At 36.3% G+C, this 20795-nt stretch overlaps 1 protein-coding gene across 2 annotated transcripts in view; it reads right to left on the reverse strand.

Annotated features, from left to right (window-relative positions):
* LOC145662836 (isovaleryl-CoA dehydrogenase, mitochondrial) overlaps positions 1-20795 on the reverse strand; it is a 69758-nt gene that overhangs the window by 1261 nt on the left and 47702 nt on the right. For both annotated transcript variants that reach the window (XM_081728752.1, XM_081728753.1), the window contains exons 6-8: positions 17985-18078; positions 14291-14381; positions 10729-10897 (exon numbers count right to left, since the gene is read on the reverse strand). In XM_081728752.1, the coding sequence (XP_081584878.1) occupies positions 10729-10897; positions 14291-14381; positions 17985-18078 (354 nt within the window). The remainder of the gene's footprint in view (positions 1-10728; positions 10898-14290; positions 14382-17984; positions 18079-20795) is intronic.

Here is a 20795-nt window from a genome sequence, read left to right on the forward strand (position 1 = left end):
ATGCCAAGACCTCGGACACTGTGTGTCGCACATCTTCAGCATCATACAATGTCTTTTATATTAAGTTGGGTTTGGAGAATGGCAATCAACTTGAACTATCCAAATCTGTGCAAGGTCTGGTGAGTGCGGAATTTTCTCCCATCCATATTGCGCACATTTGATACCTGTCATTCTTGCAAAATGTCAATTGACGTTGTCCTATGGATGAGCACACGCTCGCGATTGACCAGTGCACGACTTTTCCTAGCAATGCACCCCATATCTGTTCCAGCTACCGAAGACCTCTGCAGTGAGTATCTGGTTAGGTAGCGAAACATTAAAATAGACAACGCCAGACATACCCCATAGAAAACACAACACTTTGTAGGGGTGGAGGTTTTCTTTCATTATTGTTCCTGCCGCATCCCCTTTCGGCACCCACTGAGAGATGCATTTAATATTATGGTAAACGACCAATTTTTCATCTCCCGTTACCTTGCTGTCCAGACTCCCTTCTGTGACGTAAGAGAGGGACTTGATAGTCCACACACTGCTGCTTTTGTTGCAATGTTAATTCATTGGCCACCCATTTTCGAACGTAATTGAGATCCTGCAGATGGCTATGAACAGTCGAATGGGTGGAATAGAATCGATTTATGGTTATAGTTAATAGAAATATCAGCAACGAGGCTATCTGTCCCCGTCACGATACGGACAATGGCCGAAACACGATGTATATTAATCCAAAATATAACATCTAATAAAGTGTAGTTCTCATGAGTTCTGAAAGAGAACAACTCAAGAAAAGCTATTAAAATTAAAACAACGATCACAAAAAGAATGGAAGAATAATAAAATATGAGATATGTATTTGATTAGAAAACACCTAAAAAATTAGCAACAATAGAAACACATAACAGGAAAATTCTAAAAGGAATATCAGAGCATGTTAAATGTTAATTATTCCAATGCCCCAGACAAAAAGTAAGAATACACTAATTAATGACCGGATTATTTCTCAAAATCTTACTAAGATTTTTAGACAATCCTAAACAATCTTTGAGGTCTGGGTATTCTGGACATTCTACAAGAATATGCCGAATAATCATTGAGACGATACCACCTTCACAATACAGATGATCAGATCCACGCATTAAAAAGGAGTGAGTAAGATGAGTGGAATAAGGTTACAACGACTCAACAAAGGTAGTCGTCAACCTGGTTCGGCTAATGATATAAGTAAATCTTGAGTGGTAATAATTGTTTACACATAAAAATATCTTCAATAATTATATACACTATTATTCTCACCTTTTCTATCGAAATTACAAGTCGATGATCAGTATTAAATGGTTTATTAGTTGATACTCTTTTAACGTATTTTCACTCAAACTGTCTTGCAAACATACATGTTGATTAGGTATCTATAAACAACTACATAACAACGAATTATACAATAATGTATATTTCTTTACATATATTAAAAACATTCTTCTTTTGTTATTTTTAAATTAACATTATATCAAGTATAGTGCTTGAGTATGAGCACTTTCTGCCCAAGGTACAGGTAATTATTAAACGATACAAAGTATCTCGTTGTATAAAAATGTCGCCCGACGATGGGACTGAATATAAAAGTTACAAGCGAGCTTAGCTTTTATATTTAAGAACCACTGGTCCGTTTACAATAATGATGTTACATTACTTATGTCCTTTACATTTTGATCGCCCCTCGTATATATATATATATCTTCATCAAGCTTCATATATATAAATACATTTATAATAAATCTTTTATTCCATTATCATTTATCTTATATTACAAAAACGTCGTCGCTTAATAATATAATTACTGAAGGGTGCGCAGTCAAAATCGTAAGAGGCAAATTACCTTTTAAAAACATAAATCACGATGATTAGCATTTTCAATCATTATTAAAACGGTGATGTTAAGAAAAATAATATTTGATCTTTCCAGGGCGCATTATATGATAACTACGTTAGATGATGTTTTAAAATATACATTGTATCCATAAGGCATCAGAATATAGAAGAATCTTATTCGGGTAATATATAAAGTAGCGCATAAAGACAGTCGTCGGATAAATGGCTTAATAGAATGAACCTTATTCTTAACATAATCTTTGACAACAAATTCTCAACACAAATCCATATAATATAAATAACCTTTGCCTTTAATCAATTATAAATCGAATTATAATTCTTCACATTAACAAGAGAAAATTAAAATCATTTGAAAATTATCATTGGTTAATGAGAATTAAAGAAAATTAAATTAAGTAAAAATCAAGAATTAAACGTAACCTACGTTTAGACGAACAAAAGGAAGAAAATAAATCTATTTTTACACAAACATATTCATAAGAATAAGTAGCTGATATGGGTTTAACTCTTACTTCATCAACTGCAGTCAGTTTACATTCGTACTTGCATATGATTCTAATAAAGTACATTGTACTGCACAATCGTGATTAGTTTCCGCATTATTTTGTACATGAATTGCGTCATGACTTTGATTTTGATACAAAGTGACATCTCTTGAACTATGATTATGTCTATACATAGGATTTATAACATTTCTAGAATTTCGCCATGTATTTCGTTTATTTTTGAATCTATTTTGGTTATATGGTCTAACATAAGGATTGCCACGGTTGATTAGGTTAGGTGGATTCCCAACATATCTTTGCCTATTTTGCTCGTTCGGATTGCTTAAATTCACTCGATTTAGATTGTGTTCCGTATCGTTCGCATTACGGATATTTAGATTACGAACAGGTACAAAGTGATCTGAATTATTTTTACTTTTACCTACTCCCGCTTGATGATTCTGAGCGTGGTATTGAGTTTCATAACATTGTACAAGCATTAATAAATGATTAAAACTCATACACTGGGTAGAAAACAGGATCTGTTGTAGTTTAAACGGTAGCAAATTTCGAATTGATGCAATTACTCTAGATTCCGATTGCAACGGATTTACGACTTTTAATTCGTTATATGTATTTACAACAAAATCAACAACAGATTTGTGCAAACGAGGATTGAAAGGTTGATTTCTAATCGTGGCATCTCTGTTTGCAAGCAAAAAGTCATTTTCGTAATTTGCAATCAGCGCAGCTTTAAATTCATCATATGTATTGACGTGATCTCGTACTGCTTTAAACCATAAAGAACATGGTGGGAGTAATAAATGAGGGATTAGTTTCATATATTGCGATTTATCTATACACATTATATTGCACTCATCCTGAAATTTTTCTAGGAAAGAGGTAGCATTTTCGTTACATTTACCACTGAACTTACTCATAGCACGTATTTCACTCATCTTTACACTTAACTTTACCTTTCTTTCACCTTTCCGTGTTCGTGTTGAGTGACAATTCCTACCTACTGCATGATGTGTAGTTCCACCATCTCTTTTACGCCCATCTGTATTCCTTGGATGAATTTCTTCCAAAATAATGTCCTCATCGGATGGGTTACTTGAAGATGAGATAATGTGAGGTCCACGTTGATCTGCTACGGGTGAACGCGAGGTCATCTCCTGTGAACAAGGGAACTCCAAATGATCATTAACCATGTTGTTGTGGTATGCGTTGTCCTTAATCTGTAGCATCCTGATTTCCTCTTGTAATGCAGATATCAACTGAGTATTCGCACGTATTTTGGTAGAATTATCCGTGACCTGAATCTTTTGTTGCCGTATAGAAGATTCTATTACTTCCAAATCCTTTTTTACACAGTTGACTTCTTGAATTGTATGGTTGTAATTATCCTGGCAATCTTCAGATACTCTTCTTAGCTTTTCATCGAACTGTGATGTAATGTCACTCACCGCCTGGATAATAGATTGTTTCGTTTCTTCGGATGTCTGCTCCAATCGTTTACTTAATTCCTCGTACTGTTTACTGGAATCTTCGGATTTCCGCTCTATCGTCTGTTTTAATTCCTCATACTGTTTACTGGAAGTCTGCTTTAAATTTTCCGACATCTGGGCTAAACTTTGTTCCAATCGTTGTTCTTGTCTCTGTAAAGCCATTAAGATTTTGTCTTCTAACGATAACATTTCGGGTACAACAGGAGCTGTATTTTGTTCTTCGTTACCACTGTCACCAGTTTCTTTCTCCATTGCCTCACCGATCATCATTTTTCTTGTGATTATTTTACCGCTTCGAAGTATAGTAAAGTTCGTAGTCATGAACCTTATTACAGAAGTAAATTCACCCTTACTTTATACTTCAGGATAAGAATTTACAAAGTTCCCGGGTGAGGTAAACCAAAAATTTTACAACGACTCAACAAAGGTAGTCGTCAACCTGGTTCGGCTAATGATATAAGTAAATCTTGAGTGGTAATAATTGTTTACACATAAAAATATCTTCAATAATTATATACACTATTATTCTCACCTTTTTTATCGAAATTACAAGTCGATGATCGGTATTAAATGGTTTATTAGTTGATACTCTTTTAACGTATTTTCACTCAAACTGTCTTGCAAACATACATGTTGATTAGGTATCTATAAACAACTACATAACAACGAATTATACAATAATGTATATTTCTTTACATATATTAAAAACATTCTTCTTTTGTTATTTTTAAATTAACATTATATCAAGTATAGTGCTTGAGTATGAGCACTTTCTGCCCAAGGTACAGGTAATTATTAAACGATACAAAGTATCTCGTTGTAAGGTATAATTGAATAAGGATCACTTAATCTCGACGACTATTACGCGACGATGTTCGCAACTTGCTTAAACTACGTTCCACAGAGAAAACTGATTTTCTGGTTGCACTCCGCTTAGCAATCAGAGCGCACGTATTGGACAAAACAACTACGGAGTTCCGAGCACAGGATAGTGTGTTCCAGTGCAACCCTTGCTAATGCAGCATTCTTGGCTGCTATGTCGGAACGTTCATTTCCCTGAATGCCGACATATCCTAGCACCCAACAGAAAATAAAGACGCAGTTCTGTTGCTGCAACTGATGGCATCTCTCAAGATTATCTTGCTCTTGGGAGTGTTAAGACGTTTTACGGGCTTATAATAACGCTTTGTAAGTCAATGCAGATCAACACACGACGCAGTGAAACCTGAAGTACGTGAACGAGAACAAGCTTACTGGTCATTTCTGTTAACACAACCTATGCAGACTATTTTCCGAACTGGCCTCGTTGTGGCGAAAGCACAGACAACAGAATTCTTATCCTTCAAACCGTTCATATGAAATATTAAAATCGGATTACTGCTTTCGCAATGCTCAGAACTCTGGCTGGAATTCCTGGTTACCTGTGTACTGTTTGGTGTGTAAATGACAGTCGAGAGTGAGCCTAGGTGGAGTCAACAGCCAAGGTGGAACAGCACAAATATGTAACAAAGCAAGAGATGCCCATACTAATTCGTCTACAGCGAGAGTCTCATAAGAACGAATGTACTATCGCGTGCAGCTCAAGAATGTGCTGCATATCTTTCATAAATCTGGCCACCGCACAACAGAAGGCGGCAAGGTTGGTCAGAAATACAGTTGACATGGGCTGTATGGGTCACGACCTTGGTTCCTTTGCTTCTGCATAGAGACTAAAAACAACGATAGTACTGAATATACCAGTAGCTAGCCGAATGCCTAGATTAATAACGGTACCAAGATACTTCCGCACAGAGAAACTAGCAGATGAATAAGCAACACAACTGTAGTCTAACTCAGACCGGATTCGATTACGAATAAACGTGACAGACCAATACGATCAACACCTCAGTGGAATGGAGTTCTGTTGCCATTGCCCAATGTGGCTTTATCAGTTGTTCACAGAGCAACGTTGTCCAACTCAACGGGAATCCCTTATAGTGGTATGTTAGTAAGACTGGTGTCTCGCGACCGGAATTTCTGAAGCCTTCTCTGAAACTTCTCCATATTGAAGGCTCCCTGTTCACATAGAACGTTGACTATATCTGTTACAGAATCTACGGTTAAAATTTGTAACAGAAATCTTTGCTCTTTAAAGTACTTTTCTTTTTCTTTTCTTTTCTTTTCTGACACTGGAAACCTTTGTAAATATAATGTACAACCGAGGCGTTCCAAACAGTTTGAGCAAACTCAACGAAAGGCAATCTGAACGACCTTTCCCAAACAAACAAATAAACAAAATAAAAAAAATAAATTTAAGATTGTTTCGATTGTTCAGAGCGCACTCGTAAAGTAATTTTTTAGGAAGCAGGCTTTAGTTGAATTCGTCCTTACTACCCAAAAAGCCTCAATTGAAAGATGCACATTAGAAGTGCTTTTCCTCTGCTGGATTTTCATTTATTAACTTCAGAATAGATAGACCAACTCGAATATTTTTTTTCTTCATACGAAGAACGTAATCAGTATGGATTACGGAAAACACAATTAAATTCACCAGTTTATTCCACAGTTATTGTTGAAGAAAAATTAAGTGGTAGTCAGAACCTCTACTATCGACTGTATAAAGCTACAGAGCACACATGATCCGTAAATATATTTGACAGACGTTAAGGAATAAACAGTTCACTATATCACATACAAAATCAATAATATGGCAAGCCTGTATTTTTATGAACCACCAAAACTGTTTTCATTATTTATTTATTTATTTATTTTTATTTATTTTTTTTTTTTTTTGTTTTACTAGCTCGTGTACCAAAGTTTATTCCCATGTAGTCTTAATAGGAGTTTAATTACAATGCAACGGTCTGAATGCTAGTACCAGCTCTCATCGCAAGATGCATGACTTTCAAAGAAACAAATAGTATCAACAAATTCTTGGTTAGAAAGGACAAAATACTATCTAAAAATGAAGGAGACTAGAAAAAGTGGACGAGATGGGAAATTAACTGAACTAAAGAGGGAACTGGAGATATCTCTACTTGCAATTTAATTTAATGGTTTTTTTAACTTGTGGACGGATCATAATTTTTGTGTATTTTTCCATTCTCGTTATTTTCTTACAAAATATGATTAAAAATGCGATCTTCATGTTGCAGAGAACTTAAATGATGAACTTCCATTATTATTATTTTTTTTTTTTAAAGTAACGTAAGCTTGTTATTAAATCGGTTAAATATGCTAAAGATTAGAAGTGTGAAATCCCAGGCTCCTAGATATAGAGGTTAGCTGCGAATAAACTGAATAAGCAGTCGCGGACACATGACAAGGGGTGATCCTCCAGCTTGGGGGTTTGATGTGAGAGTAACAACTTCATTCTGTAAAAAGGGCATTAGTTCAGAAACATTCACAGAAGCCTCGGACCAGGACTGATAACTTAGCACGACCTCAGCAAAGTAAACTGGACATGAGATTTGGAACAAGGAATATAAGAAGTCTTTATAAGGTAGGTGGCTTAAAACCCATAACGAGTAAGTTGGAGAAATATACAATGGACTTAGTAGTTCAGGAAGATGGGAAGGAAAAGAAGTCGTAAGTTTTACGTTCTTTTATGGAGAAGGAAATAAAAATCACCAACTAAGAACAGAGTTTAACGTTCACAAACGAATAAGCAATTAAACAGGTTGAATTTGTTAATGATACTCTTAAAGGTCGTTGGTGTAATATTACTGTTCTAAATGCATATACCCTAAAAAGAAAAGAAGGTAAACAAGGATGACGATATAGAAGGAAATTTTTACAAAGAAGTAGAACGGGTATTTGACCAATTTCCCTAATACTATATGAAAATTACATTCAGGGATTTGAATGTGAAGGTAGGACGAAAGGATATTCTCAAACGAATTATAAGGAATGAGTCTGCATAAGGAAAGTAATGACAAGGGCGTTAGACTCATGAACTTTGCAACATCCAAAAACCATATCGTGACGAGTAAAAAACTGTCACATTGCGACGTTCGTAAGTATTCTTGGCTATAAGTATACTTCATAAGTATACAGTCTAGTCAAAAGTTTTGTTCCAAACATGTACGAAAAATGTCGGTAGTTAGACATGGTGTATGAAACTAACCCAACGTTGTTGTGAAACCCTAATGTTGTTGAGCTTACACTATTACCGTCTGTTTCTTACAAAGTGAAGATGGAGTGGGGAAAGAAAAGAAAGAAGATCGTTGCAATTTTGCCCTTATACAAGTGGGACACCCCAAACATCTTTAAGTTACTGCAGAAACTTAACATTACACAGAAATTCGTTTATCGCACCATACAGCAATATAATGAAACATCATTTGTCGAGGATAAGCGTCGCAGTGATAGGCCTCGCTCTGTTAGGACACCAGATGTCATTCAGGGAGTAAAGACAAGAGTCGCTCGAAATCTCGTCCGTAAGTAGAACTCATGGCCCTGTAAATAAACATCTCGCGATCATCAATGAAAACGGTGGTCAATGAAAACCTAGAACTCGTACCCATCGCAAGAGGACAGACCAGCAGTTAAATCAGTGCTTATTGAGAATGCGACGTGACAGATCAAAGGTGCTCCTGCAGCAGTACGCGGATAACAAGCATTGACAAATTTTATTTACAGATGAGAAAATTTTCTCAGATGAAGAGCACCTCAACAGATAGAATGATAAACCAGTGCTGCAGTATGTGAACAAGTCTCCAGTCCAGAGAGCTCATTACCCTGCATCCGTAATGAATTGGCTGGGTGTGTCGTACCTGAGTCCCACTTGCGTCCAGTTTAGGCAAAAAGGTGTGAAAACGGGGCCAAAGTGCATCAAGAGGACATTCTCGACAAGGTGGTGAAACCTCTTGGTACCACTATGTTCAGAAATATGCCTTGGTTGTTGCAACAGGTCTCAGCAGCACCTCACAGGGCGAAGAAGAGTGATTTCGTCGCAACGAAATTGCATTCATTACCTTCGTCCATCCTGACTTAAATCCTCTTTACTACAAAATCTGGTCCTATATGGAGAAGCAAATGTGTGTGCTGAACCTCAGGTAACTGTGGACCGTTTGAAGTCTGCTATAGTGAAAGCATTGGCTGACAGACATGAACGTGGTGCGTGCTGCCATTGATGATTGGCCGCGTTGTTTACGAGCTTCTGTCCAGGCACAGGGACAATATTTTGAATAACTGCTGTACTCATTATCATTGATTTGTTACTTACCCTTGTATATATTACAACACACATTTCTTTCTCTCCATACTTCGATTCATTTTTATAGTCTATTAACCTTGAGACAGAACTTTGTGACCAGAAAGTGTACACAAAATTTCATAGACATTAGGCAGGAAACTTCCAAAATCTTTAGAACAAAGACACGTGACTTTTTGAAAGATAAAATTAATGAACTTGAAGATAATAGTAAAAACAAAAACATTCGGAACATGTATAACATAAAGGCATTAACTTCGCGTTTATATATAGAAGAAAGACTACGGAGCAATTCTCATTGGTAAAGATAGCATCTTGAATAAATTGAAAGATTTCTTTGATGATTTGGTTAACACGCAGCCAAAAACTAATGTTCTTGGAGAAAGGGAAATGCACACAGCAAAACCGTATATTTCAGACTAACCGAACAGAAATAACAATCGCTATTAAGAAAATCAAAGAAACACAAATCTCTGGATGTAGACGAAATATCGGCTGAGTTAATTTTAGCTGGAGGAGAAAAATTGTAGAAGATGCACAAACTCATTCTAAAAGGAGGAATTGCCACAAGAATGAAAAGAATGAATCATTGTTCCAATTCACAAGAAAGCCGACAAAGCAGATTATAATAATTATCGAGGAATCTCTCTTCTGTCAACATACTATAAAATCCTCTCAAATGTTCTACGTATTGGCAACACTGACCCCATATGCAGATGAAATTATTGGATATTACCAGCATGGATTTAGGTGAAATCGATCAACTATCGACCAGATATTTACCATTCGACAAATACTTGAAAAGAAATAGGAATACAATTCCCCGATATATAAATTATTTATTGATTTGAGAAAGGTCTATTACTCAGTTAGGAGGGAAACGATTGTACAGAATTTGGAATACCCTAAAAGCTGATTGGTTTAATTCAGATATATTTAAATGAATCCCAAAGTAAAGTTCGAGCAGGAAAACTGTTGTCCACAAACTTTCACGTCGAGAATGGCCTGAAACAAGAAGATGCGTTGTCGCCATTATTATGTAACTGTTCTGGAGTACGCTATAGGGAGATAGCTACCAAGGAATAGAGCTGAATGGTATTCACCAGGCTATGGTGTACGCTGATGATGTAAATTTAATAGGGGATGACAGGAGAACAGAAAGAGTAAATGCAGAGAAAACTAAATACATGGAAGTTCGTCGGGATCGTAATACTATAAATTATGGATGCATCAAAACAGCAAATAATACTTTCGACAAAGTGGATACTTTCAAATATCTAGGATCAATATTGGAAGACCAAAACCATATCCACAAAGAAATTAAACGTCGACTGAAAGCAGAGAATCCGTACTATTGTTTAGTTGAAAATATTTTGTAGCAAATTCTGTCAAGGAATTTGAAGCTTAAAATATATAAAACGATAATTATGCCTGTTGTACTGTACCGTTGCGAAACATGGTCGCTTGCTCTGCGAGAAGAACGCAGACTGAAAGTATTTGAGAATAAAATCTTGAGACGATATATTAAATAACGGAATCACAATGTGACAAGTTGATAAAAATATTAAATCAAATTCCAATATTCACTCTTTTTCTTAACAACTTAGTTCTAATATAAGAGCTACAGAAAAATTATTACATATAACTGCCTTACCTAAACACTGTACGGCATCCAAGGCAACTTGTGTAGCTTTCTCAGCACAATAAAGAATAACACCAGCACAATCTTTTCTGTTTACACTACCAGCGTCACATGCCCTGGCCACACTGTAGAGATAGGATCGACACGCACTAAGAATTGTGTACATGTCAGCTATTTTACCCTTTAAAAAAATAAAAGTACAATAACAAAATAAATCAATCTTTAATAATAATAATAATAATAATAATAATAATAATAATAATAATAATAATAATAATAATAATAATAATAATAATAATAATAATAATAATAATAATGTGTGTTTGTCATTGCAAGCGAGTCACCTAGAGCTATCAAATTTTGTACACAGATAGATCATCAGATCTAATCGCGTACGAAACAATTTTTATTTCGGCTCGGGAGGATTGGTGGGAGTCAAAAAGTATGAATTTTTTACTAAGAACCCTTTGTCTATATGCAGCCAACAATACATATTTGTTATGTGGGCTTATATAAAGAAGGAATACCTTTTTAACAGATATTAAAAATCAAAAAAGTTTTCAGAGTCGCTGAGACGAATAGTGACACCCCCGCTGCTGTTCAAGTCTAAGTTTAGTCCCATTAACATTAACATATCTAAAATGACCGGTATTAATGTCGAATCCAGTTTTCGGGATCGCTAAGCTGATTAATGGCACCCTCGATGACATTTAAGACGAAGTTTGGGCACGAAGGGATATGTCGGCTGGCCCAAGAATTGACAGGGTAACGCCAAAAAGACACTCTTCGTTTGATAGGGGCAACACTGACGGTTCCTCGTCTCTGTTTACTTATGTCATTCATTACTTTCAAATATTTTTCATAAATCTTATCCTCCCCGTGTGGAGAAAACTCAGCTAGTAAATTAATAGTTGGAAAGTAATAAATCATGTGAAATGGTTTGTACAGTATTAAATCTGAATAATGAAATAGCTCACATATTTTGAAATAAAATAAATTTTTTATTGATCATAATTGTTTATTATTTAGGATTTATTTTACATCTGAAGTGATGACCAGCTAATACCTGACCTTTACCATTACCTTTCTGTAGTTTATGAAAATTAAGACACTAAGAAGTAATACTTACAAACTAAAAAAATTTGTACGATAGAAAGGCGTAGAACATCTTCAATTTCAGCGGGATAGCGCAACATGCGTGGACTAGGAGCGCCCTCAGCTTGGCGCTCATGGTAGTGCCGTAAGAGGATTTTACCAGCACTCAGCTAGTGAAGCGTGGACAAGCAAAAAACAAATGTGTGGGCAAGCGTCTCTTATGTTGCCACAACAGTGATGCAGGCGTGAAAGTAATAAAAACAAGAGAACCGTACACAACTACGATTGGGTACTGGACTTCTCAATGTGACCACGCTTCGGGATAAGAGAAACTTGTCCGTATGGCTATGGTAGATCGTACAGCGTTGTGCATAGTTTGGGGCTTGAACAGGGTGGCGAGTGTGGATTTGTTATGTTGACGCTGGATTAACAGCACGTCTTTGCAAAGGATTTTACTAACCCAGAGTTACAGGAATGTACTATTCTTCTGCTTCAATAGAAGAATAAAGTTGAGATTAATCTTAAGTTGGGAATTATTCTATATATATTTTTTGGATTCGGAATAACAGTTTTCACTCTATGGATATCAATATTAGAACCGAAAGTGATAGTTTATTTCTACCACTGAAGGTTGCAATAAAAGAATGAAGTCGAAAATTGATCTATTCTTTGGATTGCAAAGAAGGACTGAGTCTAGGTGAAAATTATTCTTGGGACGTTTAATCCACATCAAAAAGCCATTTCTCGCTATTTCTTATTGTGTCTGCTCTGTAGACATCAATATTTAAACTGAAATTAAATTTCTACCACTTCCGGTTTTAGAAGGGAGATATAGGTGGACATTCTATCTCCATACGCTGAATCGATTCTAAAAAATGTTTGTCGCTATCTATTACCAATTTTGTCCTATGGCAATCAACGCTGAAACCAGAAATGATTAATTTCTACAGTTTTCAGTTTGAATAGAAGGTTAGCGGAGTAGATTGAACCTATTGCTTGGATGGTGAATCAATTCCAAGAACCGCTTGTCAGTATATCTTACCATTTTTGCTGTATGAAGATTTGTATTAAAACCGGAAATAATATTGAAGTTTAAGTAGGGATATGAGGCTGAAGATCATATATTTTTTTTTTTTAAAAAAAGAAAAGTAATTAAAAAAAGCCAATTTTGTTCTATGGCAATTAACGATGAAACCGGAAATGGTTGACTTCTACCACTTTCGGTCTGAAAAAAGGTTTAACGGATGAGATGAGATGCAATCTATTTTTGGGACATTGAATCTATTCTCGGAAAAACAAATCCTTCGATATATTTTATCGTTTTTAATCTAATACCTGTTCAGAGACATACAAACAAACAGACGCACACACTCATTCTGTACGACTTATGCACTGCATAGTTTGGAAATCTGAACAGCAAAAGGGAAATTAAATATTTTCTGTAGTATCGATGTGATACTACAAATTTTAAGTGAATAACTCACAGGGCAAGATGGTTAAAGTGTACATTTCAAAAATAGGTTCAAAGGATAAACTAGGTTCAAAGTACGCAGTAGTGTTCTTTTTATTGTTCAACGTAATTACGAAATGTCTGTGATATGGTAAGAACAAATCACATAGCAACAGAGCATTCTTTCACTACGTGAAATTACTTTTCCATCCTTAACACAATTCACTGCTATATTACACTTCTCGAGCTGCAACGCTACAAAGAACTTCCCTACTGTTATTGATACAGTACACGTACCAATTCGGCAAGGACGCATTATGGAGTATTGTGCAAGTTTTTCCGTCAAAATCTATTTTCTTAAATATAGATTATTATTTGAATAAAATATGAAACACAACATGAAAAACGGTCAAACAATATCCCTATTCCATAATGAGATTGTTACTTAAAACACTTTACTTACAAATAAACATTTCACAAAACAGCACAGCGGCTAGCAAGATCTAACAGCAAGTGCTATTTTGCGTGCTCATCATAAAACGAATCAAGTTTTTTTTTTTTAATTATCTTTTATCTATATCAGAATAAATAACTAAAGGAATCAGTATCTTGTGTTGTGGTTGAGACATAACTCTATTTTATAGTGCAATATTTATAATATATAACATTTCATTACGCAGTAATTAAGGGAATGAACTAATATCTGTATTGACTTCCAGATGGCGACTCACCTTAAGTTAAACCGCTTCCAGAATTATGACAATATTGTAGTAGTTCAAATGTTTCTGAGTATCGATAATTAACCATCTGATTGCCATAGATTTACTAATATTGTCATTGCTAATTCCTCTTCTTAACAATTTTCAGTTTGGATCTCGGACCTAATTTCTAATTTTCTACTTAGAAAAAAACTAGTTGTTGAACTGAAAAATTGCAAAGCTAAGGAAGCTAATTAAAAGTCACTCAACAATACGAGTTTACTTTTAGATATGCGATGATTAGGTTCTTGTCTTCCACAATTTAACTTACCTGCATTAATTGAAACGTTCCAATTTTCTGACCAAACTGTTTTCGAGTGTGAACGTACTCAAATGAGATATCACAGCAAGCCTGCATCAATCTGATGAAAGAATAAGAATAGCAATTACTTTTCATAATAAATTCAGTTCACTTTCAATAACTTCGTCCACATTTTAATATATATAAGACCTGAAAAGTAATTGCTAAGTAAAGTAAACTTAAAACTAAACAAATAGAGCACAATATATGTGTTTTTAATATTCCAAAAGAAATAGCTTACGGATCAGATCCAATGTCATAAATTATTGTAAGTTTATGACACAATAGAAGAAATGTTAATCCGTATCTATCTCAACACCAAAAACGAAAAAGAAGTTTTGCACAAATTATATCATAGAGCATAAGTATCTTTGCTATTTACAAGGAGAAACCTTTAAGTATGGATGAGATTAAGCGATCTGAAAAAATTATAAAATCAATTAAAATTTACAATCTGTTCGAAACTCAGCTGTTATTAGTTGTGTAGAAAAGCTAATATTACTAAGTGGTTAATGGAATTATCTGATCCTATTACACTTGTGTGCTGTCACGAAGGGGTATGTGCACCAACAATCTTGAATATTAAGCTGAAGGAAAGGAAAAGAAAAAAAAAAAAACCTGCTCCGAATTAACTGGCGAGATAATTGACCACATCAATATGAAATAGATCCGTATAACATTTTAAGAATTCTATCCTGGGCAACATTGAATATAGTGTGAAAACAAATGTAAACAGTTATTTTGGAAAAGACACTTATGAATACTTTTCTAACTTTCGCAATCATGTATTCTCCTTCCATTTTCCAGGCTCCCATTAACAACTTTCGAGGCTGGCAGCGGTATTCGCAACTAAGGCGGTAGGCAAACAACATGCAAATGAAGCTGCTCTCTCAGGCCCATTCTTCGCTTTGAGGGTCTACTGCATGAAGAGGGGGGGGGGGAGGGAGTTGAAAATGAAATCTGTTCAATGGACCCTAAAGCTATGCGCTGTACACTACGAAAGTGAATGATGAATGCAAATGAACTATGATGCAAAGATTGGTAGAGTGTGAAAGTAGAAGAAAACGGGAAAAACTCGATAAAAAAAAAATGGACGAAGTTTTGTTCACCATAGCGTACAATTGAACCTACGGCTGCTTGCAGACAAAGAGAGATGTTCGTTGTATACTGTGATAAAAAATAACCGCGAATTTGTATTATTCCACGCCAGAGTCTACATGTGCTTCATGGAATACCATAACCAGGTCTTAAAAATAGATTTACCAGGGAAATTAATGGCCATCTTATTTTGGAATGTCTAAGGAGTATTTCAGTTGTTTCGTAGAATGCCTTACAAAATGCTTTACATCCGTGGAAATCCCTTTGAAGACCACATCATATGAGACAAGAGGAAAATGGTTAAGAATTTAACATAGCTCTCATCTGCACGCGGCCGCTTACTCATAACAACAATGCACAAACTGAACAAACTGAACTGAACTCTTTTCTTTTCCCTGTTACAGTTATGGCTAAGTCATGTTACTTCCACTGAAAGAGATTGAGAGCTGGAAGAAGTTTAGCAATGATGGCCAGGTTATGTGACTTGCTCAAGAATGAGTGATTAATAACTTTCAATTATTTTTTCCTTCATTCAATCAGCAGGCCTTCTGATCGCACGTGTAACGTGATTTGTTCTGGCTCAAGTATTTTGTGCCAGGAACTACAAAATGAGGAAGTGAGGTAAAGACAGTTGGTGCGTAGTCTATTACGGAGAAACATTTTTGATGTTTTGAAATAAAACATAGTATTTATAGAGACGTGCTGTTTTTTGAGGGTCATCCGACAACATGACGAGTGTAGTTCTACGTGCCTGCAATGCCAGAACAGCACCAGCGAACGCCAATTGTACAATTAAATGACTTGAAGCGAGGCCATATAGTAGAGAAGCGACAGCCAGATGGTAATCCTGCAGAACTATCGTTCACGTCGGTCATGACATGTTAATGATCCATCGGTGGTGTACCGGTACACGATTGAAGGCAGAGAGTTTCTACGGCAGATATATCCCCAAGTGCCACCAGCAGGCATCGGAGTGTGCACAGACAGAACGATCGTCCGGACTGCCTTACTGATGGCAACCGCCAGCGCAACAGCCACTCCCTTCCTCTCAATGTGAACGCTCCAACAGTCGATAATAAACAAGGCAATTTATGTTTTTTCGATCCTTTCAAACGATTATCTCGGATACTTGTTGATCACTGACAACATATTCGGTTGCATCGGTAGAGAATGACAAAGATTTAGTGACATTAATACGGTAGAAGGAATAGATTTATACATATGATTTGAATTTACATATATGGGCATTTACATGTTTCATTGAACCCCCCTACTTTATTTAGCGGTACTTCTGTTATGTTCATATTTTTTTTCCATAAGTGTATGTTTTGTATAGAGACCTAACACAAACGAAAATGTATTTCGTTCCTTCGAATTTCAGCCATTTGCTTCTAGAGTTGCTAAGTTTATTTTATGAATCATGATAATTGGTTGTAGTATTATTTTTTTCATATTACACTTCTGTAGGAGAGCGGTGGAATTTCCCAATCTTCTGTGGCGGTATCCTTCCGCTGTTCCTGCGTATGTCAATTTATACGTAAATGGAATCTATGACCAAAAAATAATTTAGGTATTTCTTTATAAGATCTAATTCAACATTTTGTTTATGAGTTAGACCATCTCTGCACTGTTTCAAGAAGCTTTAGACGAACCATTCTACTAAAACTGAGCACTTTTTCACAAAGTTGGCCTCTACTTAAGAAACTCCCTTCTAAATCTTTCATATACAAGAATAATGACTGAACGAATGAATGCAGACAAACGCAGCTCGTAGTATTTTTGTAGAGGTAAACAGATAAATTAAAGTGCAAATATGGATCGATTGTGACCTACTAAAAAACTCAGTAAGTTGAAATGGTAACGTTTATAGAGTAAAACAACATCATACAGATAGTACGGATAAAACATAGCCAAACTAGGTTCTTATCCAAAATGGTGATCATAACGAAGTTAACGACAAAGTATCACGATACTGAAGCCTAAACAGTGAAGGTAGACAAACACGATTTTATTTTTTTTAAAAATCTACTTTAAAGCATAATGATCACTGACAGACTCCAAAAGAGGGAAATCACACAGAGTTAAATGTTAATATTAACACTTATCACCATCATTTTATATTTTGGCATTTAATATTTTACTCAGTGTTAGAATTATATATACTCTCTCTTACTATTATTTTTTGTTTCACCTTGCACGTTTATCAATTAACACGTTCCGTGCGTTTTATCTTCCATTATTACACCCAACACGTAACTGGCTAACACTACCACGTGACTGGAGTTCACGGCGACATTGTTCATGCATTAAAATTTCGCTTTTATGTAATATTTCCTTTCCTACCTACGAAGAAGAACCTATTTTTCTTATCTCATGATAAGACATGTGAAAGCTTATAGTCTACTTATTTTAAACTAGTCTTTTCCTTTTTTTCTCTCTCTCTTTGCAGGCACACACGTTCCTTAACATTTCGAAGTTCCTTAATTAATACGTGATTATAAGAAGGCACTATCACCTGAGAACTCTATAGTCATCTATAAGAATGGTTAGGATGCAATTTACCTACCCTACTGGTCCACCAGCTAATACAAGCCTTTCAAGATCTAAGCCACTCATAAGCACATAGACACCTTTATTTTCTGGCCCAAGCAAATTCTTTGCTGAAAAGATAAAATGTTTACAACTCTACAAGCACTAACTAGCAAATTACGCTAGTATTTTAATTTATACTGCTATGACTACGGAACTTGGCATTGTTACATTTACAGCGTCTATTAAAATGTATGAATTTAGAACAAAAACGAAGAAGAAAAGAGTACGGAATATCAAAATTTGCGCTTTGTACGATACATTATGTGCCAGGTGATCGCGCAGATAGCTTTAGATGCCCTGGTTGTGTATTGTTATCAAATCTAGTTTTATATGAGATCTTCCAACAGTGTTTATTGAAATATTACTACAGACTGTTAGATCTGGGAAACTGATCAAAAGAGCTTAATTGAAATTTACCACCAGCATGCTATTAAAAAAGATTAAGAATATTTAGAACATTTTGTTAGTTCTGAAGAATGCAGAAAAATATTTAAATTTTATTAAAGAAATTTATCATTTTGGCAAATTTTGTAAGTTATTTTATACTTAGTCATCATTAGAGTTTACATGAAATAAGATATTTATATGAAATGGTAAATCAAGGCAAGAAAATGCTACATATTGTAAATATTATGAAAATATTTTACACATGTGATGCGACCTATTTTCAAGCTAATATGATGTTTCGAGAATAGCTGTTGTGTTAGTCAAGTCAATCAATTTTCGTGCTTATAGACGGGACATTCTCTTTTTATATTTCAAACATACTTTCACCCACGGTATACCTTTAGATCCTACCTTTTACGAAAATCTTGTAAAAGACGAAGTATATTGATTCCTCTAGAATACTTCGAATTAGACAACAAAAATTGTTAAAACAGTTATCAGGTTAATCATTTACAATTAACAGACGTGTTCTGTATAATAGACACTGGATTATCGAAGTCCAACAGGAGTTGTGGTACATCCATGTGATCTGAGTGCTTATTACCAGGAATGTTGACAGCTCCCCAACTACCGGTAAATATAATTTACTATACTCCTAAACCAATTAGAATAAAAGAATACCAACAACAATTTCGCAGAAAGCATGCATATAAATTAAAATCATATTTCTCCCACATCTTAAAGATTAATCGCTGAATAATCCTTAGACCATCAAGCTTCCAAGTCTCCTGAAGCCCTGACCACGGAAGATAAAAATTAAATAATAAACACCTCTGACAAAAAATTAGTCACTCCCGCGCGAGAGCAAGGCTGCGTCGGCAAACAGGTACAGATGGCGTATTGGTCGAATCACATGGCCAAACATACCTACACTGCCTCGAGGCGATCAAAGGGCATTACTATGGAGTGACACAGAACCGATTGAAGCGGTGTGTGTGCGGCAAGATGGGGAAGAGCGCGGACGTGACGGAGTGGCAAAAAGGGGCAATCGTGTTTGGCCGTGCCCATGGCCATGATGGAAGTTCCTCGATTTGTTGGTGTTTCGCGGCGGACTGTTCAACATGTCTACACGTGGCCATGAAACACGACGCCAGAACTGTGGTCGGAAAAAGATCCTCACAGATCGGGCCCGAAGACGGGTTGCCAGGCTTGTGAATCGAAATCGCTTCCAAATCCGCCAGGAATTACTGCAGTCCGTGAATGCACGTCCAGTCCAACCTGTCAGCGAAAGAACATTGCGACGGGAACTGCATGCAATGAACATGGAGTCGGGTACCTCGCAAAAGGCCACTGCTTACACATGCACATAAAGTTGCTCGTCTGCAGTGGGCCAATAATCATCAAGCATGGACAGTAGCAGACTGTCGCCGTGTCATATGGTCTGACGAATCACGATTTTGCCTGTATTCAAATGACGCCCGGCGTCGTGTCCACCGACGGCCACATGAAGCATTTCACCCGCAGTGTGTGGACGGTCAGGTGCACGTCGGGAGTGGGTCTGTTATGTTCTGGGGATGTTTTTCGTACTATGGGGTGGGCCCACTCATTGAGGCGTCCACGAACATGAACCAGCACGTTTATTTGAACATCCTGGACGAGCAGGTGTTGCCCTTCAGTCACTTTCTTTGCGATGACTGCTACAGACACCCCCATTTTTCAAGACGACAATAGCAGTGTTCACAGAGCTGTACCCATATGTGACTGGTTTGAGGAACACTCAGGTACCCTACCACACCTCGAATGGCCCGCAAAATCGCCGGACCTCAACCCAATTGGGCATCTGTGGGACCAGTTGGAATAGCGAGCGAAACGTTGACATCAGCATCTCCGACGTTTGGTGGAATTGCATGATCTTATTCTCCGTGAGTGGGTTCAACTGGATGTGACGGCCTTGCAGACCCTTGAGTCACCCCCCTTCCCGACCGCATCCAGGCGGTTATCCAGGCTAGGGGCAGCGCTACACGGTATTAACGTAAGTACCAAGGGGGGCGACTAATTTTTTGTCCGGGGTCTGTAAAAGCTTAAAAAACTATTATAGATGGAAGAGTTTAACTTTACGTTAAAAATAAAATTGAGAGACCTGTTTCTGAAAAGTTGTTTATTTTCTTAAAAGAGCTGACACTTAAGGTCTCTACTACGCTCGGCTCAGTAAACTGTCTTGAATTTTAATGAAGTAACTTACAAGTATATCAAACTTTGAGAGTAAGCCAGATCTACAGAACGGTTTTAAATGAATTTATTGATTAATTAGTTGCGGCTTAATGAGGACGTCAGTAGCGAGGCTATGTCCCTGTAATGATAAAGGCAATGGCGACACATGCTGCACATTAAATGAATT

The sequence above is a fragment of the Thermobia domestica genome, chromosome 10, assembly GCF_964235325.1.
Source record: "Thermobia domestica chromosome 10, izTheDome1.hap1.1, whole genome shotgun sequence".
NCBI classification, from domain to species: Eukaryota; Metazoa; Arthropoda; class Insecta; order Zygentoma; family Lepismatidae; genus Thermobia; species Thermobia domestica.